A 15,443-nucleotide genomic window follows, 5' to 3' on the forward strand; every position below is an offset into this window, starting at 1 on the left:
CTGCGTAAACCGCACAGCTCCGTGCACACACAGGGCGTGAGCCACCCCTCTCCCATGCCACTGAAAGCTTCAACTGCTCTGCTTCTCCAAAGGGAGCAGCTGTCAAGACTCTCAAGGAGGTCAGTGAGATCCCTATTTCCTACAGTTTTGAAACTGGAGTGAGGGTGAAGCAAGCTCTCTCGGCTTCCCAGGCATGTCAGTGGGGAATCAGCTGTAGCTTGTCAGATGCATGACGGGAAGGAGGAGGGTTGCTGATGTGAAGACGGAGCCCAGGTACTGTGTTGACGTTTCTGGGAGGGGCCTCATTTTAGGGATGGGACCTGTTGTGCGATGGGAAATGGAAATGAGAGCGTACAGGACCCTGAGGTTGCTTTTCAAATACCTGATGAAAGTGCTCTCCATGGCCTGCTGGAGAATGCGTGGCAAATCCTGACAACAAGATGAATATGATCACTTTCTGGCCACTGCCCTCATCCGGCACCTCTCCGTGGCAGATGCTGTGATAGGACCTCAGATGTATCTGCTCTGCTGTACGTAGCAAGCCTTTGGGGAGGCTGCTGCAGCCCTGGGAGTGCCTGCTCAGCTTTCTTGCTGCAGGGGCACAGCCGAGGGACCGCTCCGGCCACCGGCCCTTGGACTCACCGCCACGTGTGTGCCGAGGCCACGCTTCCCGGGCTGCTCCCAGCCGTGGCTGACTATGCAGGCCTGTTCCTGCAGGACAGGAGACTCCCCTAACAGCCTGAGGACTACCCTCACCTGGCAGAAACTTCCTTAGGACTGCACTGCACTGCAGGGGAGCCTCTTCCTTCCCATCCCTCTGGCCCCTTCTCCTTCCTCAGGTGCCATACCTGCACTGCGGTCTGAGGCTCTCCCTGCCTCCTCCAGCCCCTTCCTTAAGACTGCACAGGTGTTTCCCCAGTAAATCTCTTGCAGGCCTAATTCTGTTTTGGTATCTGCCTCCTGAAGGCCCTGAATTAACACAGCGGACGCTAGTCCTATTTGCACAGGTGAGAAAACACTGGCCCAAGGCTTAACCTGTCCAAGTCCCACAGGTGACGAGTTGGAGAGCTGGGGTTACGTCCAGGTGTGTCTGATTCCCAAGCCGAGGCTTCCTATCACACCAGGCTCCCTCTCAAGTGATTCACATGGGTTTAAAGTTAGGAAAGTGAGAGAGGGCAGGGAGCTCTGACATCTCAGTTTGGCCCCTCATTAGGGAGATGAGAAACCAGAGACCCTCAAGGGGGATTAGTCCAGCGGTGCCAGCCCAGCTGTGGACAGTCATTTCCCCACTTTGGAGGTTGGGGAGGAGGCCAGGGGAGGCCTCAGGATGTAGAAGGAGACCAGGCTGGACAGAGGCCATGGGCCTGGGGAAAGCAGTTTTGGGGGCTCATTGACTTCCCGGCCTGGTGGGTAGGGATGTGCCTGAGGAAGCTCCAGGAGGTTCCTGCAGGGGACGCTGGTCAGGAAGCACAGGGAACAGCTGTGAGAGTGCGGCCACGGCACTCTGGTCCAACCTCGGGGACACCCCCAGACAAGCCTGCCTTGTCCAAAGGCTTCCCCACTTCCTTCAATTGGCTCATAAGCCCCAAGGAGACAACCTCCTTGTCAAACTTCCTTCCTGTTCTAGTCTCTTCTATTCTTTTTACTGGAAAAGCACTTCGGACCCAGGTTTTTTAATATAATAACTACAAAGTCATTGGGGTCTGTGAGTAAAAGGTACACAGATACATTCAGCTTTCAGTAACATTCACAGAACAACTGGTAATATAGCCAAGAGCCATATGGGCACAAGGATGTGTTATCTCTGAGTACTGTGCTGATGGTCCAACGGCATTTACTGTGCATCTGGAAGGAAGCCAACCTGCTCTGGGCAAGGTGCACGTGGACGCTCACAGGTCCAGGGTCAGCGAGAGGCGCTACTCTGCTTTGGACAGCTCAACTTGGACTGATGACGAACAACATGCGTAGCTGGCCTCGCTTCCTGCTTTCACCCCATATGACCCCCATCTCTTTCAAGGAGGCTGAATGACGACATTCTCAAGAATGGATGTGGCATGTGCAGGACAGGCCAGGGAACCTGGTAGAGCCACACAACTGACCTCCTGATGAAAACCCAGAGCACTGACAGCTGAGAGCGGGGACCCCTTCAGTGCCAGGCCGAGGCTTCCAGTAGGAGGTGGTGGGCTGTGTGTCCTGATGGTGGCAGCAGAGACCAGCTCAGGAGCCACACGGCTCCCGGGACCCAGCCAAATGTGGCCTGGATCCAATCAATTTCGGTTCTCAGCACATCTGAAACTGTGTGTGGCTGTCTCCAGCATGGCTCAGGAGACAAAGCATTTCTCAGACCTGGCACAGTATACATCCAGCCGCTGTGCGGGGGTCACGATCTGGAAGGACAGGTGGAAGTGGTGACACCCCTTCTTGGGCAGGCCTGAGGCTTGCTGTGATCACCCTCTGCTTCCACCAGAAACTGGGGACTTGCCAGCCTGCCTGGCAGCCCCGGCCTCTGAAGCCTGGCTTCTGCTGAATGCAGAAAAGCAGGACCAGGGCCAGGGCTACTCTGAAAAGCCAGATGAGGAAATCTATGCATGCACTGTGCTACCAGTACAGATCGCCTGAAATATCTGGCAAAACTAGCAAAGGAGGAGACCCTTCTTTGAGGGCTGGAGAGTTTGCTTTAGGATAAATGTAGCTTCTGGGAAGGTCTGAAATACAAGGGCCCTTAGCCCTGGAAGACGTCTGCTTGCCTGATGACTCGAGCGGCGCCAGGCTATGAAAGCAGCCTGGCTAGTTACTCATCTGTGCTTCCAAAGAGCACAGCGTTCTCAAGCTGGACAAATGTCTCCTTTCTCAATGCCCCTCTCATCAGCACCTTCACAGGGTCAATGATGGTCCCACAGGACAGGGAGCTGTCTGTGGAGGCAGCTAGGCTGGAACCTTGTGGCCTGAGGATGGTGGAAATGCAAGACAGACACCAAAGGAAGCGGGGGCTGCAGTTCCTAGGGGCAATCTTCCTTTATGAAGTAATATGCTCTATCCCCGCAGCTGAAGGCTCCTGTCAGGGCCAGAAGCATTCTCACGGTGCAGTTCCAGGCTGCGTCCTTGCTCCTGTCTTGGCTGATGTTACTATGCATGGTTTAGGCAGCCCATGGGTTTTCCACTTTGCAGTAAAACCTGATCTAATCTCAACCTCAGACATAGCAAAAGGGCTGGAGAAGTCTTTTTAGAGCTGCAAACGCAGGTGGGTGTGGCCCGTGGGGGTGCAGGTGGGGAGAGGGCTCTGGCAGCCGGGGGTGTGGGGAGCCACAGCAGCCACCTCCAGGTCCCTAGTGCTGGAACGGTGCTTGGCACACAGCGGGCGCTCAGGAAATGCTGTGCTGAGTCAAACGGATTCCACCACCAGATCTGGGCTGACTCATGTGTGACTGGGACCCTGGGCAAGTCACTTCACTTGATGATTTACTCCCCACCTGTATGGTATGTTTGCTTTTTCTGTTTTGTTTTATTCCTCTGGTTAGTCTGTTTTAAGGATGAATGATTCAAAATAATGGGAACTCCCTTTGTAAACTAGAGCCTCTAGACACATGGAAAGAATGGAAAATTAGAAAGCTGTCTCTAATGTGATTACTTCTCAAATATGACCATTATTAATAATTTATTGGCTAACAGCGCTACATTTTCTCATTATCATTCTTCTGTTTTAGACGTGGGCAATTACAGTTTTATGAATACCTCTGTGCTTCCATGAGTGACAATACAGCTGCTTAATGAAAGAATGAAATATGCAACCTGCAAACATTTTCACTTTTCCTGCACTGGGGCCTTGAGCAGATGTAGGCCGCCTACCCCTGACATGGAAAGTTTGTTTTGCTTATCAACTAGAAGGAGACAGGGAGCTGGGAGAGATGTGGCTCCTGGAAAGAGTCCAGACTCCAGATTAAAGAGGATCTTGCCAGAGTACAGTGCCAAGCAGACATCAGCTTAATGGTAAAGGCACACACCTCCTGTGCTGACGTTTGATCGACCCACAACAGGAAAGGCTGGGAGACCTGGCTTAACAGCCTCCTCTGTGGAAAGCTTCTGGGGCTTCGTTCCCCTTGAGATTGGGCTGAGCCCATGGTGTGACGCGAAGCATTACAATCAACAGAGCTGATGCAGGACAGGATGCCCGGATGTGACCAAAGTGTCCAGAAGAGAGCAACTGCCACCTGCTCTCCTTTGTCACAGCAGGGCATGTGCAACGCTGTGCTCCCTCTGGGGAAGCAGGCGTAAACTGGAGGCTGTCAGAGGGGCAGATTGGGGCAGGGCCAGGGCCAGGGCCAGGCGGCCCTATGAAGAGACTGGATGGAACAGGGATAAGCAGCTTGGGAAAGGAAAACCTGCCCTTGAGAGCCATTTCACGTATCTCAGGGGTTGGTGGATGGACTTGTTTCATGTATGGTTTCAGAGGGCACAGGTTAGGACCAAAGAGTGGGAATTACAAAGAGGTGAATTTCAGGCCCCCAGGAGAGCTGGAAACAACCCAAGGGGTCACAGGAGAAGGGGCTGATGAGTGGGTAGCACAGGGGGTTTCTCACCCCTGGAAGGGCTGAGGGGGTGCCTGGATGATGGCCGTGTGGGTTGGGGAGTGGCGGGTACAGTGAGGATTCCTGTGGGGCCATCAGAGGAATGCTAAGAACTGAGAATCGAATACTCGGGGAAGACGTAAAGGAAACCCTGGGTCCTGAGTGATTGCATCAGGTTCTTTATGGAGCCGTCAGTGGGGAATCCCCTCGACTCTTCATTAAAGGAGTGATGGGCAGCAGCAAGGAGGTGCTGGTGGCGTGGGGGAGCCCTTCCCCACATACCAGTGAGAGCAAAAGACAACGACAAGGTCCACAAAGCATCAGCTCACACCACCCGTGAACAAACCAAACACGGGGGAGGGACTGCTACATTCACATGTAACTCTCAAGCCTCAATTTAGCTACAAGAACTCCCGCAAGATCAAAGCTTCAGTTTTTCTTCTTTCTCAGGGGAAGACAGAGGAGGGGGAGGAAAAGAGGTGAGAGAGGAGAAGAACAGCAGGAAGGGCAATGGAAGGGAGGTGGGGAGGAAGGCGAGGGCTCTGCTACTCAGAGCCTGTAAGTTTGGAAGCACCAGTTTTCAACCTGCAGTGTATTGGTGCCATGTTGCTACAGGAGAGAGCAGGCAGGGTGGTGTCACGACAAGAGCCCTGGGCTGGAAGACAGGTGCTCGGAGCTCACATCCCAGCCCTGCCGCTCAGTAACTCTGGGGTCCTGGGGGAACCATGTGCCCTCCCCAGCTTGGTGTTTCTTTCTGCACATGCAGAGTCGGATTGGACTCCACAGCTCCTGGGAGTTGTGCATTTACCATCAGTGGGCATGTGAGCCATGGCCTGACCGGCCAAGGACCAGATGTGGGGATAATCCATGATTCTTGTTCTACTACCTCCTTTCCCAGGATTCTGGGAAGTTTGCAGCCCACTTGGTGGGGGCTGCCCATGTGTGGGGCAAAGGGATTCTAGGGTGGGTGGGTGGGGGGAGAAGGGAGAGGGTGAGGCACTTACAGCAGGAGGAGATGGGCACGCTGATGGCCAGGATCACCCAGGCGATGTCCATCTTGCTCAGGCAGATGGTGGCTCTGTGCTGGGGTTTGTCCCCTTCGGCCACATGGGAGATGTTCCCTGCTGTTCCAGGCTTCCAGGTCCCAGCAGGGACCAGACGGTTGAGGAAGTTTCCTGTGGCTGTGGACACCACTGTGGAGAGAGGACTGGGCACCCTGCCAGTCATGGTGGGCGTAGGGGTGGCCGCAGCTTCCTCCTTGGCTAGGGAAACAGTGCTTTCTGAAACCCCGGGGGGGCGGGCCGGGGCCTGCGGGGCTGAGGATGTTCCCTGAGGAAGCCCCTTGGAAGGGGCTGAGACACTGGCATCGAAGGCAGCCTGAATGGGCCCCATGGTGGCCGTGAAGACCCCAGAGCTGGCAGATGGAGGTCTGCTGGTAGCAGGGGTGACAGTAAGCCAGGAGTCACTGTGGCTGGGGCCATCCTGTGGGTCACCGTGGGGGTGCTGAGAAGGCACTGGGGCAGGATGTGGACTGGCGGGGGTGCCTGAGGCTGCTGTGGTGGCCGGCTCCCCTCCTTGGCTGGTGAAGGTGGGACCACCCCCCTGGTCTGCTCTGTTAAGGCCGGGCTTGTCCTCCGCAGACACCAGGGTCGTGTTGGGTCGTACCCACGAGGTCCTGCTGGGCGCTGAGGTTGCGGCCACTATCTGGGGCTGTGGAGACAAGGAGTAACCCCAGATCGGGTTCCTGGGGGTGACGGTGGAGGGGTCAGGCTCCACAGACCCTGTGAAGTTGCCTTTGTAAATCTGAAATATCTTCCCCAGGGGCCGCTTCTGCCCCAGATGCGTGGAGCTCTGATTTCGTCCCCGCTGGCCTTCCTTCCTTCTGGAGTGACCGCTGGGTGCAGGCAGGACAGGGTGTGATGAACTGCTGGCTCCCTTTCGGGAGGAGCCAGGGGGCCTGGGGGGCCTGCGTGGGGTAGCCTGGGAGGGGGCTGTGAGGGGACGGCTGGTAGCATCCCTTGGCTTTGTCAGCAGGATGGTGGGCACAGCCTGGCCCGGGGGGTGGCCCTCTGAATGGGAGGACGTGGTTGCCACGGCAGCAGGAAGTGGCCCTGTGGACAGAGGGCCTTCAGAATGGGGGGTGGTTGCCGTCGCCATGATGGTGGAGATGGCGTTTTTAGGAGGGTGACCACTTGGATGGGGCGTTGTCGTTGCCATGGAAGCTGCAGCCTGTGAGGAGGGTCCGTCGGGATGAGGGGTCAGTGCCACCGTGGAAGAGGGGGCAGCCACCACGGAGGAGTGTCTGGTAGAACTGAGGGGTGCTGTCACCATGGTGTCTGGGGTGGTGCCTGAGGGGAAGACTTGAAGAGATTCCCTGGGAGATGGTTCCTGGGCAGCAAATACCAGTGCTTCAGTCAGTGCCAAGGTCAGGAGGAAGCCTTGCGAGGGAGACAGAGAGCAGAGAGGTGAAATGCCCAGGAGCAGCTTGGCCCTGGGCCTTCCTTACCCACGAAACTGAAACGCCTGGGAACTCAAGGGAAACATCGGGAGTATCCCTGAGGTCCACACCCATCAGACACAGGACCATGGGGATGTGGGGAAGCTTCAGCAGGTGGGTGCCGCCCAGCACCTGTCCCAGAGAGAACCCAGCCACAGGGGAAGCAGAGCTGGCTAAACCAGCCAGGCCCATCCTTTCCCAAACAGCTCTGAAATGCCATGGCCCTCCGCCCAAGGGCAGCTGCTCACAACAGGCTGGGGGTAGGGGCATGGAAGAAGCCTTGTGGCCTCTGAGTGCCTGCTGGCCCTCTGCACCAGGGAGCAGTCAAGGCCAGTGCAGCCACAAGGACACCAGCAGCTCTGTGTGGGCTGCCTTGAGCCACTGAGCGGGGCTTGGGTGGGCAGAGCAGACCAGCTGCCACACCTCTTCTGACTCTTCCACTTATGAACTAGACAAAGGCACAAACGACAGACCTCTGTTCATTCAGGCCCACCCACCAAACGATTAAGGAGGGTCTAGCCCCTCCTTGACCCTGGAGACACAAGAATGAACATGGCAGTCTCTGGCCCCGGGTGAGCTCGTACAAATCCACAAACAATCCTAAAACAAGGCAGAGACGTCTCAGTGCCATTGGAGACTGATAGGCAGGAGGGGACAGGGGTTCAGAGGGTGACCAGATCTGGTGCCTATTAAGCACTTAGCACAGAGCCTGCAGGAGAAGTGCATTCCATGAATGCCAGCTGGTTGTATGGTTGTTGTCATGTTAACTGCTTGTCCTATGTGCTCATGAGGCTGAACTCTGTGGAAAACCACTGGTGGTGTCCAGCCTTTTAGAGGAGGAGGAGCCCTTCTGAGCATTAGAAGGAAATCATGGACTTTGCGTGATGGTGAGCGTGTATGCTTTTAGTTCACTGAGAAAAAATGCACAAGGACAAAAACCTATACATTTAAAAACTCTTCTAAATATGCATGGATTTTATTAATCACAACAGCATATGCCTATCTTTAAAAATAACACCTCATATCAATGTGAGACACAGGATCTATCCAGGTTATAGACGGGAAGACTGACCACCCCGTACAACACACAGGCTGGGAAGAGCTGCTCCGTATTGCCGAGGAGCGCCTGACAAACATCTAAGGCCTGATTCTGTCCTGAGCACTCGCCCTGTTCATATGAGCCCCCTGCTTGGTCACTCGCATGCCCTTCCTTCAGCCCTGCTAGCCACCCAGACAATGGTAGAGATGGGCCTCTGCCTGGTAACTCTCTTGTCGCCTCCCTCCCCCACCAGATTCCAGCAGGATGAATGGTCAAAGCAGGGGCCCTGGCAGTGATTCCTGGGAGCCTGGGGTGGTCAGCAAAGCTGACAGGAGACATCTGGGGCCCTGGTGAGTTTCTGGAAGCAGAGAGGAGGAGGAAACCTCCTGACACTCCTTTAAACAAGGATCACCACTGAGGCCTCCTCCAACTAGGGGAGGACCAGTGTCCCCTCACCCTGCATGTCTAACTTAGTGGGTGGGGGAGGCTGAGGGGCTGCAGACTGAGCAGAGACGGCAGCACCCACATTTCCAGGACCAACACTTTGCCCTAAGCGACCTAGTTTCTCTAAACTTTCATTCATAGTCTAGCCCACACACCAACAGTGTTTTCTCCTTCTCCGGGTCAATCCTAAAATCTGTTTAATGCTGAGCACCGGCTCTGGCCCCGTCTTTCCCTCTCGATTTAACCCTCACAACCACTTGATGGGGCAGGAAGTTGAGGCTGAGGGAGATTAAGTAACGTGTTCAAAGCCCCTCAGTAGCAGAAGGGGTATATAACACCCAGGCGTTCCTGGTCGCCCACCAGCAGTGAGGCAGGAGAAGAGGACGGAACAACGTGCTTGTGCTCTGACCGGTTCAGGGTTATTCCAGCTCCTTCCTGGCATTTTAGCACCACAGGGACAATCTACTCCTAGAGCTGGTGGTCGTGACTACTGAGGTTTTAAGGGACATTCTCTTATAAGCCTCTGTTTGGCTCACAAACACCCTGGTTAACTGTAAGTGTTGAACACATCCCCCTCAAATCCGTATGTTGAAGCCCTGACCCTAGCACCTCAGAATGGGACTGTACGTTAGACAGGGCCTTTGAAGAGCTGATGAAGGCAAAATGAAGCCGTCGGAGTAGGTCCTAACCCAATCTGACTGGTATCCTTATAAGAAAAGGAGCTCAGGGCACAGAGGTGCCAGGAATGCCTGTACACAGGCAGGACACATGAAAGGTTGGCCACCTGCAACCCAAGAAGAGAGGCATCAGGGGACTCCAACCCTGCTGGCACCTGGATCTTGGGCTTCCAGTCTCCAGAACTGGAAGGAGAAAACTTTCTGTTTGTTGTTTAAGCCCCACAGCCTGTGGGACTTTGTATGGCAGACTGACCAGACTGATATACCTGTCATACCTTAGCGATTCCTGAAAAAGGAGAGGCGGACACTGGGGCTCGTGTGCAGGTGGTTTATTTTGGGAAGTGACCGTAGTGGACAGCGGTGGGGGAATGAGATGAGTGAAACAGGGAAAGTCAATCCCAGGGCAGTTTATCAGCGTGCAACTCAGATCCACTGGGGGTCTCTGAGGAGCTGAGCAGACGCATGTCAAACTGTGAGAGGAGCGCCTCTCACCAGCAGCTCTCCTTCCCACGGCCCAGCACTGCTCCACCCCACCTCCTGCCTCCTCCTCGAGGCCCAAGTGGCCGAGTCAGAGACACCCCGGGCGGGGGTTGTCAGCTCACACCTGTGCCTGGCTGGAGGCTGCTGGAGTTAAAATTAAGACCCCAGAGGATTTCTGGGGTGGAGCACAGATGTGTCCCATACAATCCAAGGCCCAAGACCAAGGACACTGCCGCCTTCTGGCAGTAGCGTCAGGGGCAGCGCAAAGCTTTCAGAGAGGATCTGACGGACCCCAGGGACAGGCCGGGAGTGGGAGAGGAGCAGCTTGGCCTCCAGGAGATCTTCTGCAGCCTCTAGAGGCAGAGGGCTTAATGCATCCTGGTTTTTAAAATACTCAGGGAAAGAAATTCCCCTGACTTTCCCACCACGAGCATTTCAGGGGCTAAAATCCTCCCAGCTGGGAAGTATATGACAGGAGTGCTTCCTGCAAGACTAACAGTGGAAGTAAACATGTTTGCCCTTGCTGCGGCTCTTTTTAGTTGCCAGCATCCCCTGAAGTTATTCTTCTCTCTAGGAGGCCTGTTAGGGCAAATTACCTCCCAGCCCTTTCTTCTTTAGGCTTTAAAACTTTGGTATAATGAATGAATACTGCCATCCTGGGTGCAGAGGGCTTTCACCTGGAGGATGACATTTAGCTGTCACAGTGAGAAGGGCACTAGAGGTAACTTACTTAGTTCAATCCCCTCATTTCACAGAGGGGGCAACGGAAGGAGTGAACTGACTTGTCCAGGAACCCAGCTGGTTAGGGACACAGCCTGGATCATGGCCATTATTTCAGAGCAACTCTTCATTTGTATCATAAAAATTGCTACAACACTGCACTGTCCAAATGCCTCCTTCAACATCCACTGTCACCTTCACTATGGAAATCGTCTCTCCTCTCTGGCACAAAAGGTTAAGGACTGAATGCAAGGGCGCATACTGTCACAATAACTGTGCAAGGCCTTCAACACAGGGCTACCCTAACAGATGCAAATTTCCACTCCAGGCCCTTTGTGCTGGCCTGCTCACTCCCCTCCCCACAATCTGGGGCTACCGCCTCTTTGCATATCATTTGCATAGATTTGCATAATAGGCTCTGGAGGCTCTAATTCCAAATATATAGGAGAGACTATAACTAAAATCTAACTTGACGTGTTTTAAATGTGGAACATGTTTTTAATGCATGTCAGAATAAGGACAAGTGTAGGGGGTGGAAACTTGCAGATTGATGGGTGCCCTGATATCACAGGAAGGCCTCCCCCTACTTAGAATTCCAGTGCATACATGATCCCAGGATCCAAGGGAAGGAAAGGCCTTCCTCCTTCTGTTTATTTGGTTGGCTGCCCACAGTCCATATTGGGCATGATATTTGCATCTGGCAAATGCGAGGAGGGATTTGGTGAAGAGAGAAATGGCTAATCTGTACTGAGTGCTTCCTGCATGCCACATGATGCTCCAAGGCTGAGCCTGTCCTGACACATTTAATCCTCATAACAACCTGATGAGGCAGGTACTATCATTAGTTCCCCACTGCAACTGAAGAAAAGCAGCACAGAGAGGCACAGGAAGCTGCCTCCTTCCACACAGCCAGGAACGGCGAGCTGCGATTTGAACCTGGCAGCCGGGCCCCGGAGTCCACACTCTCAACTGCGTTCACTCATCGCTCTGCTCTGCACATTCAAAAGCAATGGTCCACTATCTTTTGGGAATTGATTTTCTATTACTGCTCTTTTGACTTTTCTTTCCTCTTACCTGTTTTCTTCTAGCTCCATTTCAGGGCTCTATATTAACATTTTTGTTCTTTTAACAAGTTAGTCAATTAACTTTATTTTGCAAGTAACTAGGGGGAACTTGTAGTAGGACAATACAAAAGCTGGACATCCCTGCTTTAATTCTCTCCTTTTTTCCAATCCTGGCATTTCATGCACACCATTGTTTAACTAATTAAATTAATTGTATAATTTTTATCTTAAAATTGCTTACACACATGCACATTTATTACATGTATACATTTTCCCTTGCACATATAAATAGAATCCTATCTCATTTTCCTTGTGATTTAAAATATCTGCTAAGTAGAGCTTTCCTCCCAGTTAAATTAGGTTTCCACTGCCAGATATTCTTCCATTGCCTCTAAATCCTGTGACAGAACCACAGGAGTCTGAGAAGTCTTCTAAGCCATCCCCCATCACTAAGCAAGATGTCAGTATGGCCATCCCAGATGCTTGGTGTGGTGATTTAAAACTGGGTCTGCAAGTTCTCCAAAACTGCTCCCACCAAGAGGTGGAATCTGAACCTAGCTTGGCCTTTGTGACCTCCTTGATGAACAGAATGGGGAAGAAGTGACACCACGTGGTTTCTGAGGCCAGGGAAGAAAAGTCATTCAGCCTCTGCAGGTTTCTCTTGGGGGCCTTCAGGCCCATGTAAAAAGTCTAGCCACCTCGAGGCCAGCATGTGGACAGACCGTGTGAAGAGCAACTGAAAGGCCTGAGGAGCCCCAGCTGTTCCAGCCCCAGCCAGGCACTGGACAAGAGAGAGGCGGAGCCCAGGAGATGAGCCTGGTCCAGCCACTACTGGACCTCGACCACACAGACCCCAAGACAGAGCCACCTATCTGAGCCCAGTCAACCCGGACATTCATGAACAAAATAAACAATTGTTACTGCCTTACTCCACGTTTGGGTGGGGTTTGTTTTGCATCAATAAGTAATCGAATACTTGGGAATTTAGCTTCTGCATCCAGTGTTTCAATGACAAAAAGAAAGAGAACCCATGCACACCAAGTCTGACCATCAGGGAGTCTGTTTTCTATGTGGGCAATAACATACCATCTTGCCAGGAAACAGGCTCTTTTCATTTCAAGATTATTGTCTTTTAATTGGAAGGGGCGCTAGGGTTCTCTGGTATCTAATTCACTCTACAGTGAGAAGGCTGAGCCCCAACAAAGTGGAATCCTTGCCCTGGGCCACACACTGCCCGGCCAGCCCCACTATGATGCACCAACCCACAGGGTTCTTTTTATATCACTGTGGTCCCGGTATTCTGATGCTCCAGCCTCCGTACTTCAGTGATCCCTTTTGTTTTAAAGATCAAAAACCTCCTCATACCTAAGAGCATGGTTTCCCTCACTCAGAAATAAATATGCATCATTGACTTTAGGGTGAGCTGGGTGACTGCTCGGAAGAGCTACTCATGCCTGTGACCTTGGCCTTCTTTATGAAAGGGAGATTTTTTTCCACAAAGAAAAAAAGGAGTTTTGGGTACATAGCTTTGCTGCTACCCTCTTTCCAAGCAGCCACATTCCAAATGTTCCCTCCCATCAAGTCCTGCTGTGGACATGCCTCAGGTCACAGGGCTAAAGCACAGAGGGTTCTGCTTAGTTCTTAGAGATAGCTGAGGCCATCACCTGGTGTGTTCCAGAAATGTCTGGAGATCACTGGTTTCAGAGTTGGGCTGATGAGGTCCATGACTCCACTGGGAATTATTACTCAGAGTACAATCTCTAGAACACATGTGCGCAAGAAAACCACGCGAGATGGGCCTGAGTGCCCCAGACACACCTATGAACTCACCTCGTGTCGCAATTCTGGGAAGCTGACAGATCACAGCTTCCTAAAACATGTGCACGCATGTGTGAGTTCGTGCACGTGTGTACTCGCACACACATGCACACAGAGACAAGCACTGTACAGGTCCTCTCCTGGGAGCAGGAACTTGGGAAGAATGACAAATGTGAGTCCTCCCATCATCTCCGTGCTAACATACAGTTAAGTCATTCATCTAAGGTCAGAACGGCCACCACGTAGCAGTACCAGGATTTAAACCCAGGTTTCTCTGACCCTGGCTGCTCCAGAACCTAGGTACTAAGAAAGTTCTGATCCCGGAAAATGTCCTACGTGAGCAGGAGAATGCTTTATGAAGACAGGCAATGATATAACAATAGTAACGGCTGTGATGACCACAATTAAAAAACAAAAATTTCCTCCAAAGCGGAAACACTTGGTAACCACACCACCTTTTATCCTCAGCTTTTGCTTCTCTGCCTTAGTCATTCAGTTCCCTTTGGGAAAAGCATTTTGCAACTAGAACTCCTCCTGGGCCTTGAAGCCATTGTTAGGAGCCCCTCCTTCTGTGCCTGTAACCACTAAGCCTACCCCTGTTCTAGACCCCATCTCTCTAAATGTCTAAATATCTGTTTCCCTGTCTGAACTCTAAGCTGCCAGAGGACAGACTGTGTCTGGATCAATGATATTTCCCCATATCTAGTCCAGCACCTTAGCCACAACAAATCTTTGCTGAAGAATAAGAAACCTTCCTAAATATCCAAAATAGAAGAACTCATACAACTCAATTAGCAACACCCCCCAAATAATCTGATTAAAAACTTGGTAGAGGTGCTGAATAGATATTTTCCCAAAGAAGACATCCAGACGGCCAACAGGTACATGAAAAGGTGCTCAATATCACTAATCATCAGAGACATGCAAATCAAAACCACAATGAGATATCACCTCACACCCATTAGAATGACTACTATCAAAAAGATAAGAGATAACAAGTGTTAGTGAGGATGTGGAGAAAAGGAAACCCTTGTGCACTGTTGGCGGAAATGTAAGTTGGTGCAGCCAATATGGAAAACAGGATGGAGGTTTCTCAAAAAATTAAAAATAGAACTAATATATTATTTAGCAATTCCACTTCTGAGCACATTTCTGAAGGAAACAAAAATCACTATCTTGAAGAGATATTTGCATCCCCATGTTCACTGCAGCATTATTTACAATAGCCAAGCCATGGAAACAAGCTAAGTTTCTACTGATGGATGAATGGATAAAGAAAATGTGGTATTACACACACACACACACACACAGAAAAATATTACTCAGCCACAAAAAAGAAGGAAATGCTCCCATTTTCAACAACATGGATGGACCTTGAGGGCATTAATTCTAACTGAAATAAGTCAGACAGAGAAAGGCAAATACCATATGATCCCACTTATATGTGGACTCTAAAATAAAAATCAAACTCACAGAAACAGAGAACACATTGGTGGTTACCAGAGGTGGGGAATAGATGGTGGGGGAAATGGGGGTCAAAAGGTGGTCAAAATGTACAAACTTCCGGTTACAATAAATAAGCTCTGGGCATAATGCACAGCATGGTGCCTACAGTTCACAATACTGTATATCTGAAAGTTGCTAAGAGAGCAGATCTTAAAAGTTTTAATCACACAAAAAATTTATACCTATGTGAGGTGACTGATGTTAACTAAACTTGTTGTAGTGATCATTTCACAATATACATACATATCAAATCATTATGATGTAATACAATGTTATATGTCAATTATATCTAAATAACACTGGAAAAAAAACCTCTTCTAAATCAATCACTAGCCAGCTTGTATTTCCAAAAATAACCACTGTAACACACCCCAACCAGCTTACTCTTTTTCTAAATGTGGCTTCAACACTCCTACTGAAAGGTGAAGTCTGTGTTCCACCCGCTGGAATCTGGGTGGGTTTGTGACTATGGCTGAAGTGATGCTACGTGACTTCTGAGGCCAGGTCATAAAAGATGGTACAACTTCTTCCTAGTCCTTGCTCTTGGGTGTTACTCTCAGAAGTCAGCCACCATGCTGTGAGGAAGTCTGAGTTGTCCACCGAGGGGCCCCTGTGGAAAGGAGCTGAGGCCCC

At 51.4% G+C, this 15,443-nt stretch overlaps 1 protein-coding gene across 4 annotated transcripts in view; it reads right to left on the reverse strand.

Moving 5' to 3' along the window:
- Positions 1–15,443, reverse strand: part of TMEM108 (transmembrane protein 108) — a 373,675-nt gene that overhangs the window by 10,025 nt on the left and 348,207 nt on the right. For all 4 annotated transcript variants that reach the window (XM_067737783.1, XM_067737782.1, XM_067737784.1 and 1 more), the window contains one exon: positions 5,570–7,003. In XM_067737783.1, the coding sequence (XP_067593884.1) occupies positions 5,570–7,003 (1,434 nt within the window). The remainder of the gene's footprint in view (positions 1–5,569; positions 7,004–15,443) is intronic.

The sequence above is a fragment of the Pseudorca crassidens genome, chromosome 5 (assembly GCF_039906515.1).
Source record: "Pseudorca crassidens isolate mPseCra1 chromosome 5, mPseCra1.hap1, whole genome shotgun sequence".
NCBI classification, from domain to species: Eukaryota; Metazoa; Chordata; class Mammalia; order Artiodactyla; family Delphinidae; genus Pseudorca; species Pseudorca crassidens.